The sequence below is a fragment of the Chiroxiphia lanceolata genome, chromosome 1, assembly GCF_009829145.1.
Source record: "Chiroxiphia lanceolata isolate bChiLan1 chromosome 1, bChiLan1.pri, whole genome shotgun sequence".
NCBI classification, from domain to species: Eukaryota; Metazoa; Chordata; class Aves; order Passeriformes; family Pipridae; genus Chiroxiphia; species Chiroxiphia lanceolata.
In genome coordinates this window covers 155,970,289-155,983,041 of record NC_045637.1, presented here as the reverse complement: position 1 = coordinate 155,983,041, position 12,753 = coordinate 155,970,289, and the positions used below count along the sequence as shown (strand labels likewise).

The following is a 12,753-nucleotide window of genomic DNA, read 5'->3' as shown; positions in this document are numbered from 1 at the left end:
GGGCCATCACTCTGTTCTCCAGCCCCTCTGTGGGTTGGGGTCACCCCTGAGGCCCCACAGATTTGGGGTATACCCCCTCCTGTGCCCCACCACTCCATTCCCCACTGCTGCGGGTGGGCCCTGCCCTGGGTTGGGGGGACGCCCTAAATCCCTGGTGCCGAGTGGGGAACACCCCAAGTCCCCCAGATTTGGGGCAAACCCCCTCCCGTGCCCATCACCGTGTTCTCCAGCCCTTCTGTGGGTTGGGGTCACCCACTGGGGGGCCCGGTTCTGGGTGGGGATATCCGGAGTTCCTGGTGCCGGGTGTGGGTCCCCCGATGGATCCCCCCCCGACTCTCCCCCTCCCCGGTTCCGGCAGGTCCCGCCCCCCCCGCGTGCCCCGGACCCCCCCGACGTGGTGCTGCTGCTGGAGCCGCCCCCCCCTCGGCGCCGTTCACTGCCCGGGGCGCTGCCCCCCCCCGCGGGGACCCCCCCGGGGACCCCCCCGCTCCAGAGACACTGCTCCGACCCCGGCAGCTAATGGGAGCGCCGGGGCACGGCGGGACCCCGGAGCCACGGGACCCCCGACCCCGGAAAGTGGCACCCCCGGAGCCCTCGGACCCCAGGACCTGGGACCCCTGGAGTCCTCGGGCCCCGGCACGTGAGACCCCCAAAGCCCAGGACGTGGGACCCCCGGAACCACGGGAACCCCAGATTCGGGAATGTGGGACCCCCAGACCCGGCACCCCTGGACACTGTGACCTGGGACCCCTGGAGTCACAGGACCCCCGACCCTGGAACGTGGGACCTCCACAGTCCTCAGACCCCCACACCCTGGGACCTGGGACCCCTGGAAGTCCCGGACCCCGGCATGTGGGATCCATGGAGCCGCAGGACCCCTGAGCCCAGCACGTGGGACCCCCAACGCCCAGGACGTGGGACCTCCAGAGCCCTGGGACCCCCGACCCTGGAATGTGGGACCCCCACGGCCCGGGACATGGAACTCCCCTGTCCCGGGAGCTGGGACCCCCGGAGCCGTGGGACTTCTGGAGCCAAGGGACCCCGCAGCCCCCACCCCCGGGCCCTGACCTGCCGGGGGGCTCCGGCCGCTGCCCCCCACGGACACTCCCCCAGTGCCGGCAGGGGGGGCTCGCCCCCCGGGAACCCCCCGCTATCTGGCCCCCCCCGGGGTCCCCCTGCCCCGGACTCTGCTGCTCTTCCTGCTCCTCCTTCCGGAGCCCCCCGGGACCCCCGGGCGGGCGGGGTGGGGGGTGTGCACGGGTGTGTCCCCGTGTCCTGTCCCCAGGACCTCACGTGTGTGTCGGGGGGTCCCGCTGTGCCGGGACACGTGTGTCACCCCCCCATCCGTGTGTGTGTCTGTGTGTCCCTGCCATGTGCCCCCCCGGGACCCCCCTGCCGGGCCCCCCGCACAGTGTGTGAGTGCCGGCAGGCTCGGGGGGGTCCGTGTGTGTCCCCCCGCGTGTCCCCGTCCGTGTCCCGGCTGGGGGGGTGGGGGCACGTGTGTGCCCTCCCCGCCTGGCTGCGTGTCCCCTTGGAGCCCCCTGCGACCCCCAGAGCCCCCCGAGCCCCCCGGGCGCTCCCCCCGCACAGCCAGGTGTCACATCGTGGGCACCCCACGCACAGGGAGGGGGACACGGGGCGGGGGGGCTGCCACCCCCATAGCGTGTGCCGTGTTTGTCCCGTGTCAGCCCTGCATGTCACCCCCGCCGTAGGTGTCCCCAATAAACCGGACAGAGACCCCCGGGCTCTGTGTGTCACCGGGGGAGGGGACAGAACCACGGGGGGGACACAGTGACCTCGACTGTCGCTGTGATCAGACATGGTGACAGCCAGGGACGGGTCGGGGCGTCCCGGTAGTGGCCGAGACAGGACAGAGGAGGTGACACTGCCTTTACTGGGCACCGTGTGACACATCCCAGTGGCACTGGTGTCCCACAGGGTGGTGGAGGGGGTGGCATCACCTTTACTGAGCCCAGCAGGTGCAGTATGGCACTGTGTGGCACCGGGTGACACGTCCCGTGCCACGGTGTCCCAGTGGCACTGGTGTCCCACACGGTGCCAGCGCCGGGGTCAGACGAGGTGACATCACCTTTAGTGAGCCCAACACGGCCCTGGCACCAAGTGACACGTGTGTGCCACGTTACCATGGCACCGTGTGATGGTCTGGCACATGGCACCGTGTGACATGGAGTGACACGTCCCACCCCCCAGCGCCCGGGTGTCCCCGGTGTCCCCGTGGTGCCGGTGCTGGGCTCGGAGGGGGTGGTGGCCCGTGGCCCGTCCCAGGTGGTGTCACGGTGTCCCCGTGCCCGGTCACACCGGGCGGTAGGTGCCGTTGTAGGTGAAGGGCTCGGGGTGGACGCAGGCGCCGGGACTGGGGGGGGTCCAGCGCTGGATCTGCAGGCGGGAGCAGGTCGGGGGGTCCAGCGGGCGCACGATGACGGGGGCACGGGAGGCCACCGACGGGTCCTCGTCGAAGAAGTTGAAGGGGCGCAGGAAGAAGCCGACGGCGTTGCCGGGGGTGGCCGTGTTGGGGACGTCCTCGGAGTGGGGCACGTGCAGGAAGCCCACGGTCACCCAGGCCACCAGGTCCTGGGGGGACACCGCGGAGTCAGCGGGGCCCGTGGCACCGTGGACCCCCCCACGGGAGCTGGGGACACCAGTGGGAAATGGGGAGACCCCCCAGAGCTGGGGAGCCCCCGAGACCTGGGAAGCCCCTCAGGAGCTGGGGATACACTGGAGCTGGGGAACCCTGTGGGAGTGGGGGAGACCCTGGAGCTGGGAAGCCCCCTGGATCTGGGGAGCCCCCAAAGCTGGGCCCCCCCCCGGAGATGGGACCCCCCTGCCCCCAGCGCTGTGTCCCCGATGTCACCTGGTCCTCGATGGTCTCGTTGTCACGGATGAAGCTCTCGAAGGTGACCGGGGGGTCCCAGGGGTTGTTCTGGCTGTAGATGCTGCTGCTGCTCGGCTCGTTCTCGTGGCGTCGCGTCACGGCCAGGTGGTACCTGCACAGGTGAGGGGGTGGAGTCGGCCTGGGGGTGGCACCCACCCGTGCTGGGGGGTCCCAGCCAGGGGATCCCTCTCCCACCCCTGCCTGGGCCCCCCTGCTGTGCCACCCCCTGCCCAGTCACATTATGGGGAGATGGGGTTGGCAAGGGGGCTCGGGGGTTCCCCAGCTTCGGGTGCTCCCCAGCTTCAAGGGTCCACCCAGCCCTGGGGGACACCCCACTTCCAGGGGGGTTCCCCAGCTCCTGAGGGGCTCTCAAGCTTGGAGGTGTCACTGGACACGTCCCCACTGCACCAGGCCGGGGTCCCCCTCAGCCAGGGCCCTCACGGCTGGGACCACAGAGCCCACGGGCGAGGCCACCGCCTGCTCTGGGGGGCCACGGCAGGAACGGGGGGCTCCGGGGGTCAGGTGCCACCAGGGGAAGGTGCCACCAGGGGATTGTGGCAGTGAGGCAAGGTGCCATCGAGGTCTGGTGCTACCAAGGGGTAGGTACCACTAAGGGAAGGTGCCACCAGAGGAAGGTGTGACCGGGGGAAAGGCACTGTGCCCATAGCGGTGGTGACTCGGCACAGAGCCGGGGTGCCAGAGCCCACGGGGCAGCCACGTCCCCCCACGGGCCCCCCGCGCCCACCTGGCCCAGGTGACGCCGCGCTCCTCGCGCCAGCCGCGGGGCAGGACGGGCCCGGCGTGGGAGCTGAGCTGCAGGCGGTAGGTGCGGCGGTGGCCCCAGCGGTTGCGCCGGCGCGGGTTGGTGAAGAGCAGGTACCGCGGCGGGGCCCGGCCCAGCGGCAGCGCTGCCTCGCGCTCCCGGCGCCGCGGCTCCCGGTGCAGCCACGGCTGCACCACGCGGGCCCCCGCGCTCCAGGGGTTCGAGATGTTCTCGAAGCGAATGTCCATCGTCTCGAAGCTGTTCCCGGTGCCTGCGGGGAGGGGGCTCGGTGGGGGGGACACGGCGGCACAGACCCCCCGGGGGGGGACGGGACCCCGTGGAGGTGTCACCGCGCAGGGGTGGGACCCTACGGACGTGCTGCGTGGAGGGGTGGGACGCTGTGGGGATGGCACCAAGGACGTGGACTGGGACCCCCTGGAGGTGCCACCGCCACGGAGGGGGGGACACAGTGGAGATGCCACCAGGGAGGACTGGGAAACCAGGGAGATGCCACCATCATGGGGGGCTGGGACCCTCCAGGGGTGCCACCAGCATGGAGGGTTGGGGCCCCAGGAGATGCCACCACCATGGAAGACTGGGACCCTGCAGAGATGTCCCCGTGGAGGGGCGGGACCCCACAGAGATGCCACCATTGAGGGTGGTCATCACCAGAGGGTCCAGGTGATGTCTGGGTGGCACCACCCCTCTCAGGGACAAGGCCCCCTGGTCCCTGGAACGCCCCATGGGCCCAGCTCCCCCTCCCAGCGCCCTCCCCACAGCCGGGGCGTGTCAGAGCTGTGGGGGCCCCTCACCTGCGACATCCAGGTCCACCTTGTAGTGCACGAGGTGCGTGTGGAGGTTGCCCAGGACGTGGCTGTGCACGCGGCTGCCGTAGCGCCGGCCCTGGGGCGTGTAGAAGGTGGCGTGGATGTAGCCGGTGGCGTGGACCTTGGCCTCCAGGACGCCGTTGGGGTAGAGCAGGAAGTCCCAGATGTAGTCGTAGTTGTAGACGGTGGAGGTGGTCCTGAGCACCAGCGCCCGCCCCTCCAGCCCCGCGTAGAAGTGGAAGCCGCCCTGGAAGTCGTTGTCGAAGTGGCGGCGCAGGGGGACCCCCGTGGGCAGCTCGAAGACGCAGAGGGCGTGGGCGAAGCGCACGGGGCCGTCGGCGTCCAGGAGGTGGTGGGCGTCCAGGAAGGTGGCGGTCTCGGGGCAGTCCACGCCGCGCGCCAGCTCGAAGCTGGAGGCGCCCATGGCCCAGCCGGCGTCCATGTACTTGGTCTGCATGGCCGCCGGCGAGTGGCCGCCGTAGAAGGCGACGGCCTCCTGCACGCTCAGCTCGTAGGCCACGCGCTCGCCGCCGAAGCGCACGTCGAAGAGCTGGAGGCCGGCGGAGGAGCGCAGGCGGAAGGCCAGGCTCCAGCCGCCGTACTCCAGCCGGTTGCCGCGCAGGCGGTAGCGCCGGCCCTGCGGCTCGCACACCTTGGCGCCGTGCACCTCGGTGGGCGTCCCGGTGAAGAAGCGCCCGCGGGGCTCGTAGCCGGAGAAGAGGTGTCGGGCGGGGGGCTCGGGCAGGCGGGCCAGGGCCAGCGCCCCCCGCGCGTGGAGCTCGGCCAGCTCCCGCGCGGAGCCGAAGTAGCGCCCGTCGTACCAGAGCCGCCGCGCGGCCCAGCGCCGCGGGTCGGGGTCCCGGTGGTCCAGCAGCACCTCCAGCCCCACGGGGTGCAGGAAGTAGCCCTCGACGAAGCGCTGGATCACCAGCCAGGTGCGGCGCTCGCCGGGGCCCAGCCCGCGCGGCGCCACGTCGGAGAAGGTGAGGCAGCGCGCCGAGCAGTTCTGGAAGCCGAAGCCGGTGGCCTCGCGCAGCAGCGGCTCCAGCGGCTCCAGGGCGGCCACGAGCGCCTCGTGCAGCAGCTCGTACTCCAGCTGGGTCATGGGCCGCGCCCAGAAGGGCACCGAGCGGCCCCTCTTGGGCCCCAGCGCGCGGTAGGAGCTGGGCCGCGGCAGGGGCCCCACGGCCAGTTCGGTGACGTTGGGCTCCGCCTGCGCCCCGAAGAACACGACGGCTCGAGCCTCGCGCCGCGGCCGCCGCCCCCCGTGCGCCAGGAACCGCAGGGCAGCGCGCTTGGGGGGAGGCAGCAGCTCCACCAGGAACAGCGAGTTCTTGGCCAGGGGGCCCCCCCGGCTCGGGGCCAGGCCCAGCTCCGGCCGCTCCATCAGGAAGGTCCGCACGGCCCGGAGCTCCGCCGGGGACAGGTCGGAGAAGATGGACGCGGGGTCCAGGGGGGCCGCCGAGGGGCCGGGGGACCCCGCGCTGACCAGCAGGGCCAGAGCCCAGGGGACACCCAGAAACCACATCCTGGGGGACACGGGAGAGGGGGGTCAGCGCTGGGGGGGGGGACAGACGGCCGAGCCCTCCCGCTCCGGTGCCACCACCGGCAGTGCCGGCACCCCCCCAAAACTGGGGGAACCACGGGGTGACCCCCCAACAAAACCGGAGACACCACGGGATGACTCCCCAGGAAACCAGGGAGACGATTGGGTGACCCCCAGGAAAACAGAGAACCCCACAGGGTGACCCCCATGAAAACTGGGGACACCACAAATGACCCCGGTGGAACCCAGGGGGTGTTCCCAGGGAAACTGGGGGGGCATCGTGGGCTGACCCCCAGGAAAATCGGGAGGACCACGGGCTGACCCCGGTGACAGTGGGGACACCACAGAGTGACCCCAGACAAACTGGGCACACCGTGAGATGACCCCCGGGAAAACCGAGGGCACCGTGGGGAGATTCCCTGGAAACCTGCCCCCCCCTCCTCCAGAGCCCCCCAGGCCCGGGGACGGGGGGGCCGTGCACCCCCCCAGGGTGGCTGTTGAACCCCAACCCGGCCCTGAACCCCACCGGGGTGGGCACGGGGAGACCCCCCGGTGCCCCCCAGGAGTGCCCGCAGGGACCCCCCCCGGCCCCCCCGCGCCCCCCTCACCTGCCCGGGCTCTGCCGACCCAGCGCTGCAGCGGGGCCGTCTCTGCCCCGGCCCGGGGGCACTGACCCCCCCTCCAACCCCCGGGGGCACTGACCCCCCCTCTCCAACCCCCGGGGGCACTGACCCCCCTCCAACCCCCGGGGGCACTGACCCCCCCTCTCCAACCCCCGGGGGCACTGACCCCCCCTTCCCGCCCCCCCCGGGGGTCACCGCCCCCGTTCCCGCCCTCTCCCGCCCCCCTCCCACGGGCCCGCCCCGATCCGAGGCCACCAGCGGGACCCCCAAGTGTCCCCCCCCCGGGGCTGCGCCCCCCGTCCCGTCCCCCCCCTACCTGCGCTCCCTCGGCCCCATCGCGCCCACGGGAGGGGTCGGGCGGGCCCCCCGCGGGTTAATGATCACCCGGGGGGGTCACGAGTGCCCCGGGACCGCCCGGTCGTTGCCCCCCCGCGCCTGGGGGGGCTCCGAGCGATCGAATTCCAGGGATGAGGCGAGATAAGAGCCCGGAATATCCCGCGGGAGACCGTGGGCTCCCAAATTTGCCGGGGGGGGCTCGAGGGGGGGGTGTGGGGCCCCCCCCAAAAGATCCAAATGGAAAAGGGTTTTTGACCCCCCCCATCCCCCACGGCTGCATCCCGTCTCCATGGAAACGCGTCCCTGACCCTCCCATTCCCATGGAAACGGGGCCCCGACCCCCAAAATCCACATGGAAAGGGGGTTTGGACCCCCACCCCCCCCCGGCTGCATCCCGTTCCCATGGCAACGCATCCCTGGCCACGCCCCCTCCCCTGGCCACGCCCCCCGGGATAAATGGATTTAAAAGCAAAAAAAAAAAAAGGGGATAATTGGTATTTAAAGGCCAAAAAAAACGAGATAAGTTGTTTTAACAAATCCAAAAAATTCGGAAGCAGTGAATTTACGAGCCCGAGAACGGGTTTAAAAAGCCAAAACCCCGCAGGAAAAGTTCTTTTAAAAGCCCCTAAAATGGGATGAGGGGTTTTAAAGCCCCCAAAAATTGAACGAGAGGTTTTGAAAAGCCAAAAAAAACCCCCAGGACAAGTCATTTTAAAGGCCAAAATATTAGGATAAATGGTTTTAAAGGGCCCCCAAATTGTGATGAATTGTTTTAAACCCCAACAAAATAACCCAATATAAGTCATTTTAAAAGTAAAAAAATGGCATAAACTGTTTTTAAAACCCCCCCCAAAATGCATAAATGGCTTTAAAAGCCCCCCAAATGGTATAAGTGGTTCTAAAGGCCCAAAGCCCCGGGATAAATCACTTGAAAAGCCAGAAAACTGGGACAGGTGGTTCTAAAAGGCCCCCCAAAATAAGATGAGTGGGTTTAAGAGCCAAAAAAAATCGGAAAAGCGCTTTTAAAGGCAAAAAAACCCCGGGATAAGTGGTTTTTAACCCCCCAAATTGGGGTGAGAGGATTTAAAGGCCTCGGAGAAGAGGATTAGTGGTAAATGCCCCCAGGGTGGGATGGTTGGTTCTAAGAGCCCCAAAAATGGGAAAAGGGGGTTTAAAAGGTGAAAAAACAAGGGATAAGAAATTTTACAAGTCCCCCAAAATGGGATGAGTGGTTTTAAAAGAAAAAAAAGAATAAATTGATCTAAAAGCAAAAAAAATCACAGGATAAGTTATTTTAAAAGTCAGGAAAATGGGATAAGAGGTTTTAAAAGTCCCCAAATCAAGATGGGTGGTTTTAAAAGAAAAACAATAATAATAATAACTTGTTTTAAAGCAAAAAAAACCCCACAGGATACGTTATTTTAGAAGTCCCCAAATTGGGATGAGTGGTTTTAAGAGCCACAAAGAACAGGATAAGTGGATTTCAATGCCAGAACCCACAAAGTAAAATAAATAAATAAATAAAATAAAAAAACAAAACAAAACAAAATAAAATAAAATAAAATAAAATAAAATAAAATAAAACAAAATAAAATAAAATAAAATAAAATAAAATAAAATAAAAATAAAATAAAGTAAAATAAAACAAAATAAAATAAAATAAAATAAAATAAAATGGGATGAATTGTTTTTGAAGATGCAAAAGAATATTAGAAGCAGTTTTAAGAGTCCCTAAAAAACAGGATAAATGGCTTTAAAAGAAAAAAAAAAACCAACCAAAAAACCAAGCAAAAAAAAAACCCTCCCCCACCAGGAAAAGTCATTTTTAAAGGCAAAAGAAAAACAAGGGATAAATGTCTTTAAAACCCCAAAAGAACGGGATAAGTGGTTTTAAAGGCAGCAAGAATTAAAAGGGGACAAGTGGTTTTAAAGCCCCCCCCAAAACGGGATGAGCAGTTTTCAAAGCCCCTCAAAACAGAACAAGTGGTTTTCAAAGCCACAGAAATGTGATGAGCAGCTTTAAAAGAATAAAAAAAAAAAAGAGAAGTGGTTTTAAAGGAAAAAAATGGGGTAAGTGGGTTTTAAAGCCCCAAAAATGTGACAAGGAGCTTTAAAAGAATAAAATCCCCAAGCATGTGTCATTTTAAAGGCCAAAAAAAGGGATAAACTGTTCTAAAACCCCCCAAAAATCGATTAATTGGTTTTAAAAGCAAAGCAAAAAAAAACCCAAACCCAAAACACACCAAAAAACCCAACAAAAAACCAAACCACCAAAAAAACCCCAAACCAACCACCCAAACAACCAAAAACAAAAAAAAAAAAAAAAGAAAAAAAAAAGAAAAAAAAACCCTACCAGGATAAATCATTTTTAAAGCAGAAAGAAAAAAAAGGATAAGTGGTTTTAAAAGCAAGAAAAACAAAAAAACAAACCAGGATTTAGGAAAAAAAAAAGAGGATAAATTCTTTTAAAAGAAGAAATAGAGATAAGTGGTTTCAGTAAACCCCTAAAAATCAGGATAAGTGGTTTTAAAGCAAAAAGAAATTGGGATGAATAATTTATAAAGGAAAAAAAACCCCAGGGGGAAATGGTTTTGAAAGCCCTAAAAATGGGATAAGTGGTTTTAAAAGACAAAAAAGCCAAACACCCAGAGCAAGGAATTTTAAAGGCCCCAAAAACTGGGACGTGGTTCTAGGAGCCAAAAAAAAAAAAAGTCAATAAAAAAAGGGGAGGTGTGATAATTTGTTTTAAAGGTCAAAAATCCCCGGAAAGTCATTTTGAGAGCAAATAAAAATAAAAGCCAAAAATATGGGGAGAGGTGGTTTTAAAAGAAAAGGAAAAAAAATTAAAACCCAAACCAAACAAACAAAAAAAAATAAACCCCACAAAAAAACCTCCAAACCCAACCAAACAAAAAGCAAAACAAACAACCAAAGCCGAAAAAACCCCCAAAAACCAAAAAAAAAAACTCAACTCCCCCCCCAAATCCCACCAAGTTATCATTTTAAAAGCCAAAAAATTGGGATAAGGGGGTTTAAAGCCCCTGGAAAATGGGATGAGCAGCTTTGAAAGCCCCAAAATGGGACAAAGGGGTTAAAAAAAAAAAGGGGGAGGGGGTTATGTGACTTTAAATGTTCCAAAAACTGGGTTCAGGGGGGTTTAAAGCCACCAAAAAATAGGAAAAGTGGTGATAAAAACAAAAAAACCCCACAGGGATAAATCATTGGAAAAGCCAAAAAATGGGATAAGTGGTTTTAAGAGCCCCAAAATGGGATAAGTGAGGCTTAAAGTCAGAAAAAAAATATGGGACAGGGGGGTTTTGTAATCTGAAAATATCCCTGGAATAAGTTGTTTTAAAAGCAAAAAAAAAAAAGGGATGAGTTGTTTTAAAAGCCAAAAGAATCCCAAGATGTTTTAAAAAGTCCCAGAAATTGGGATAAAAGCAAAAAAAAAAACCCCCACAATCCCCCCAACAAACAAAACTAAACAAAAACGATCAAAAAACCACCACACACACAAAAAACCAAAAAAAACAACAAAAAAAAAAAATAAAACCCTTGGGATAAATGGGTTTAACGCCCTTCAAAAACGGGCTGAGTGGTTTTACGAGGCCCAGACACTGGGACGAGTGGTTGGAAGAGGGAAAATAAATAAGAAATCGGGGAAGTGGTTTGAAAAGTTCCAAAAACGGAACAAGTGGGTTTAAAAACCTAAAAAAAACAGTCCTGGGATGAACCCCTTTTGACACAACCCCCCCCTCCCTCCTCGGAAAAAAAGGACAATTGGTTTCAAAAGAAAAAAAAAAATAAAAACACTCCAGGATAAGTAATTTTTAAAAGCCTTAAAACTGGGGATAAGTGGCTTTAAAAGCCAAAAAAAACCCCTCAGGATATATAATTTTAAAAGCCCCAAAGGAACGGCTTAGGTGAATTTAAAAGCCCCCAAAAAATGGGATAAGTGCTATTAAAATTAAAAAAAAAAAAAAACAAAACAACAAAACAGGATCAGTCGTTTTTAACACCCCTCCCCCCCAGGAAAAAGAGAAGTGGTTTTAAAAGACCCAAAAGAATGGGATAAGTGGGGTAAAAAAGCAAATAAAACACCAAACCCTAAGATAAGTCATTTTAAAAGACCCAAAAGAATGGGATAAGTGGGGTAAAAAGCCCCAAAAAAAGGGCTGAGTGGATTTAAAAGCCCCCAAAAATGGGATGAGCAGTTTTAAAGACTGGAAAAAAAAAAAAAAAGACCAGGACAAGAGGTTTTAAAAGCAAAAAAAAAACAAAGACAAAACCAAAAAACAACCAGGATAAGTAATTTTATAAGCCCAGAAAATGGGGTAAATGGTTTTAAGAGCCCCTAAAAGGGATAAGTGGATCTAAAAGTTCCAAAACATGGGACAAGGTGGTTTTAAAATTAAAACAAAACCCACCCTGGGATAAATCTTTTTAAAGGTAAAAAAACCAATGGGATGAGTGGTTTTAAAAGCCAGAAAAAACCCCCACCAAATGTCATTTTAAAAACCAAAACAGTGGGATAAGTGGTTTTAATGCCCTTCAAAAATAGCATGAGCAGTTTTTAAACCCCCCCAAATGAGACAAGTGCTTTTAAAAGTGCCAAAAACTGGGCTAAGTGCCTTTTCAAACCACAAAAAATTGGACGAGTGGTTTTAAGAGTCCCCAAAAATAGGGATTAGTTGGTTTAAAAATAAAAAAAAAAAATAAAAAACCCCAAACAAAACAAAACCAAAAAATAATATTAAAAAAAACCCACAAAAACAAACAAACAAAAAAAAAACAAACAAAAAACCCCACCAAAAAACGGAAAAGTCATTTTTAAACCTCTGAAAAAAAGGAAAAAGCAGTTTTAAAAGCTCCAGAAGAACAGGATAAGAGGCTTAAAAAGCAAAAAAAAAAACCCACCCCAGGGTAAATAATTTTAAAAGGTAAAAAATAAATGGTAATAAGTGGTTTAAAAATGCCCTCAAAACTGGTTAAAAGGTAAAAAAAAAAAAACAAACAACAAACAAAACAAACCAGGAAAAGTCACTTTAAAAGTCACAACAGAATGGGCCAAGTGGTTTTAAAAAATGGGTTAAGTAGATTTGAAAGCCCCCCAAAAAATGGGATAAGAGCTTTTAAGAGCCCCCAAAAATGGGATGAGGAAGTTTTAAAGACCAAACAAAAGAGCAGGAGGAGTGGCTGTAAAGGTAAAACACCCCCCGGGGATAAGTCAATTAAAAACAAACAGAAGGGAGGTTTTAAGACCCAAAAACGGGGTCAGTGTGTTTAGAAGTTCCAAACCCTGTTTTCCCGGGAGGTCCAACGGGCCCTGCAGGAGCCTCAGCCCCCTTTCCAGCAGGGAAAAACCCCGGCTCCGGCCACGGGGGGGGATACAGGGAATCTTTTGGGGAGGGATACAGGGAATCTTTTGGGGGGGGGGAATACAGGGAATCTTTTGGGGGGTGGGAATACAGGGAATCTTTTGGGGGGTGGGAATACAGGGAATCTTTTGGGGGGTGGGAATACAGGGAATCTTCCAGTGGGTTCTCCCCACGGGCAGTGACACTTTCCCACCATGGGCCAGCCCAGCTGCTTTTATCCCCGTGTTCCCAGTTACTCCCTCTGGTTTTATCCCAGTTATTCCCTCTGGTTTCATCCCCACGTTCCTGGTTATTCCCTCTGGTTTTATCCCGGTTATCCCCTCTGGTTTATCCCCATGTTCCCTGTTATTCCCTCTGGTTCCATCCCCCTGTTCTCAGTTATTCCCT

General features: G+C 57.0%; 2 protein-coding genes across 3 annotated transcripts; one reads left to right on the top strand and one right to left on the bottom strand.

The window, feature by feature from the left end:
- The first annotated feature begins 28 nt into the window (after nt 1-28).
- Nucleotides 29-1,738, top strand: LOC116791924 (vegetative cell wall protein gp1-like). Its single transcript, XM_032698409.1, has 2 exons — nt 29-791; nt 918-1,738. Exons 1-2 carry the CDS (start codon nt 520-522, stop codon nt 1,417-1,419), a joined length of 774 nt encoding a protein of 257 aa, XP_032554300.1. The 5' UTR covers nt 29-519; the 3' UTR covers nt 1,420-1,738.
- Nucleotides 1,739-1,872: 134 nt separating this feature from the next.
- AOC1 (amine oxidase copper containing 1) lies at nt 1,873-7,292 on the bottom strand. Of its 2 annotated transcripts, none has more exons than XM_032698385.1 (5): nt 6,969-7,292; nt 4,469-6,012; nt 3,639-3,927; nt 2,873-3,005; nt 1,873-2,592 (listed from the first exon to the last, which is right to left on the bottom strand). In XM_032698385.1, exons 1-5 carry the CDS (start codon nt 6,986-6,988, stop codon nt 2,314-2,316), a joined length of 2,265 nt encoding a protein of 754 aa, XP_032554276.1. In that variant the 5' UTR covers nt 6,989-7,292; the 3' UTR covers nt 1,873-2,313. The 2 variants fall into 2 exon arrangements, with proteins under 2 accessions (XP_032554276.1, XP_032554286.1); XM_032698395.1 differs by lacking the exon at nt 6,969-7,292 and adding an exon at nt 6,638-6,692.
- Between the last annotated feature and the right edge of the window lie 5,461 nt (nt 7,293-12,753).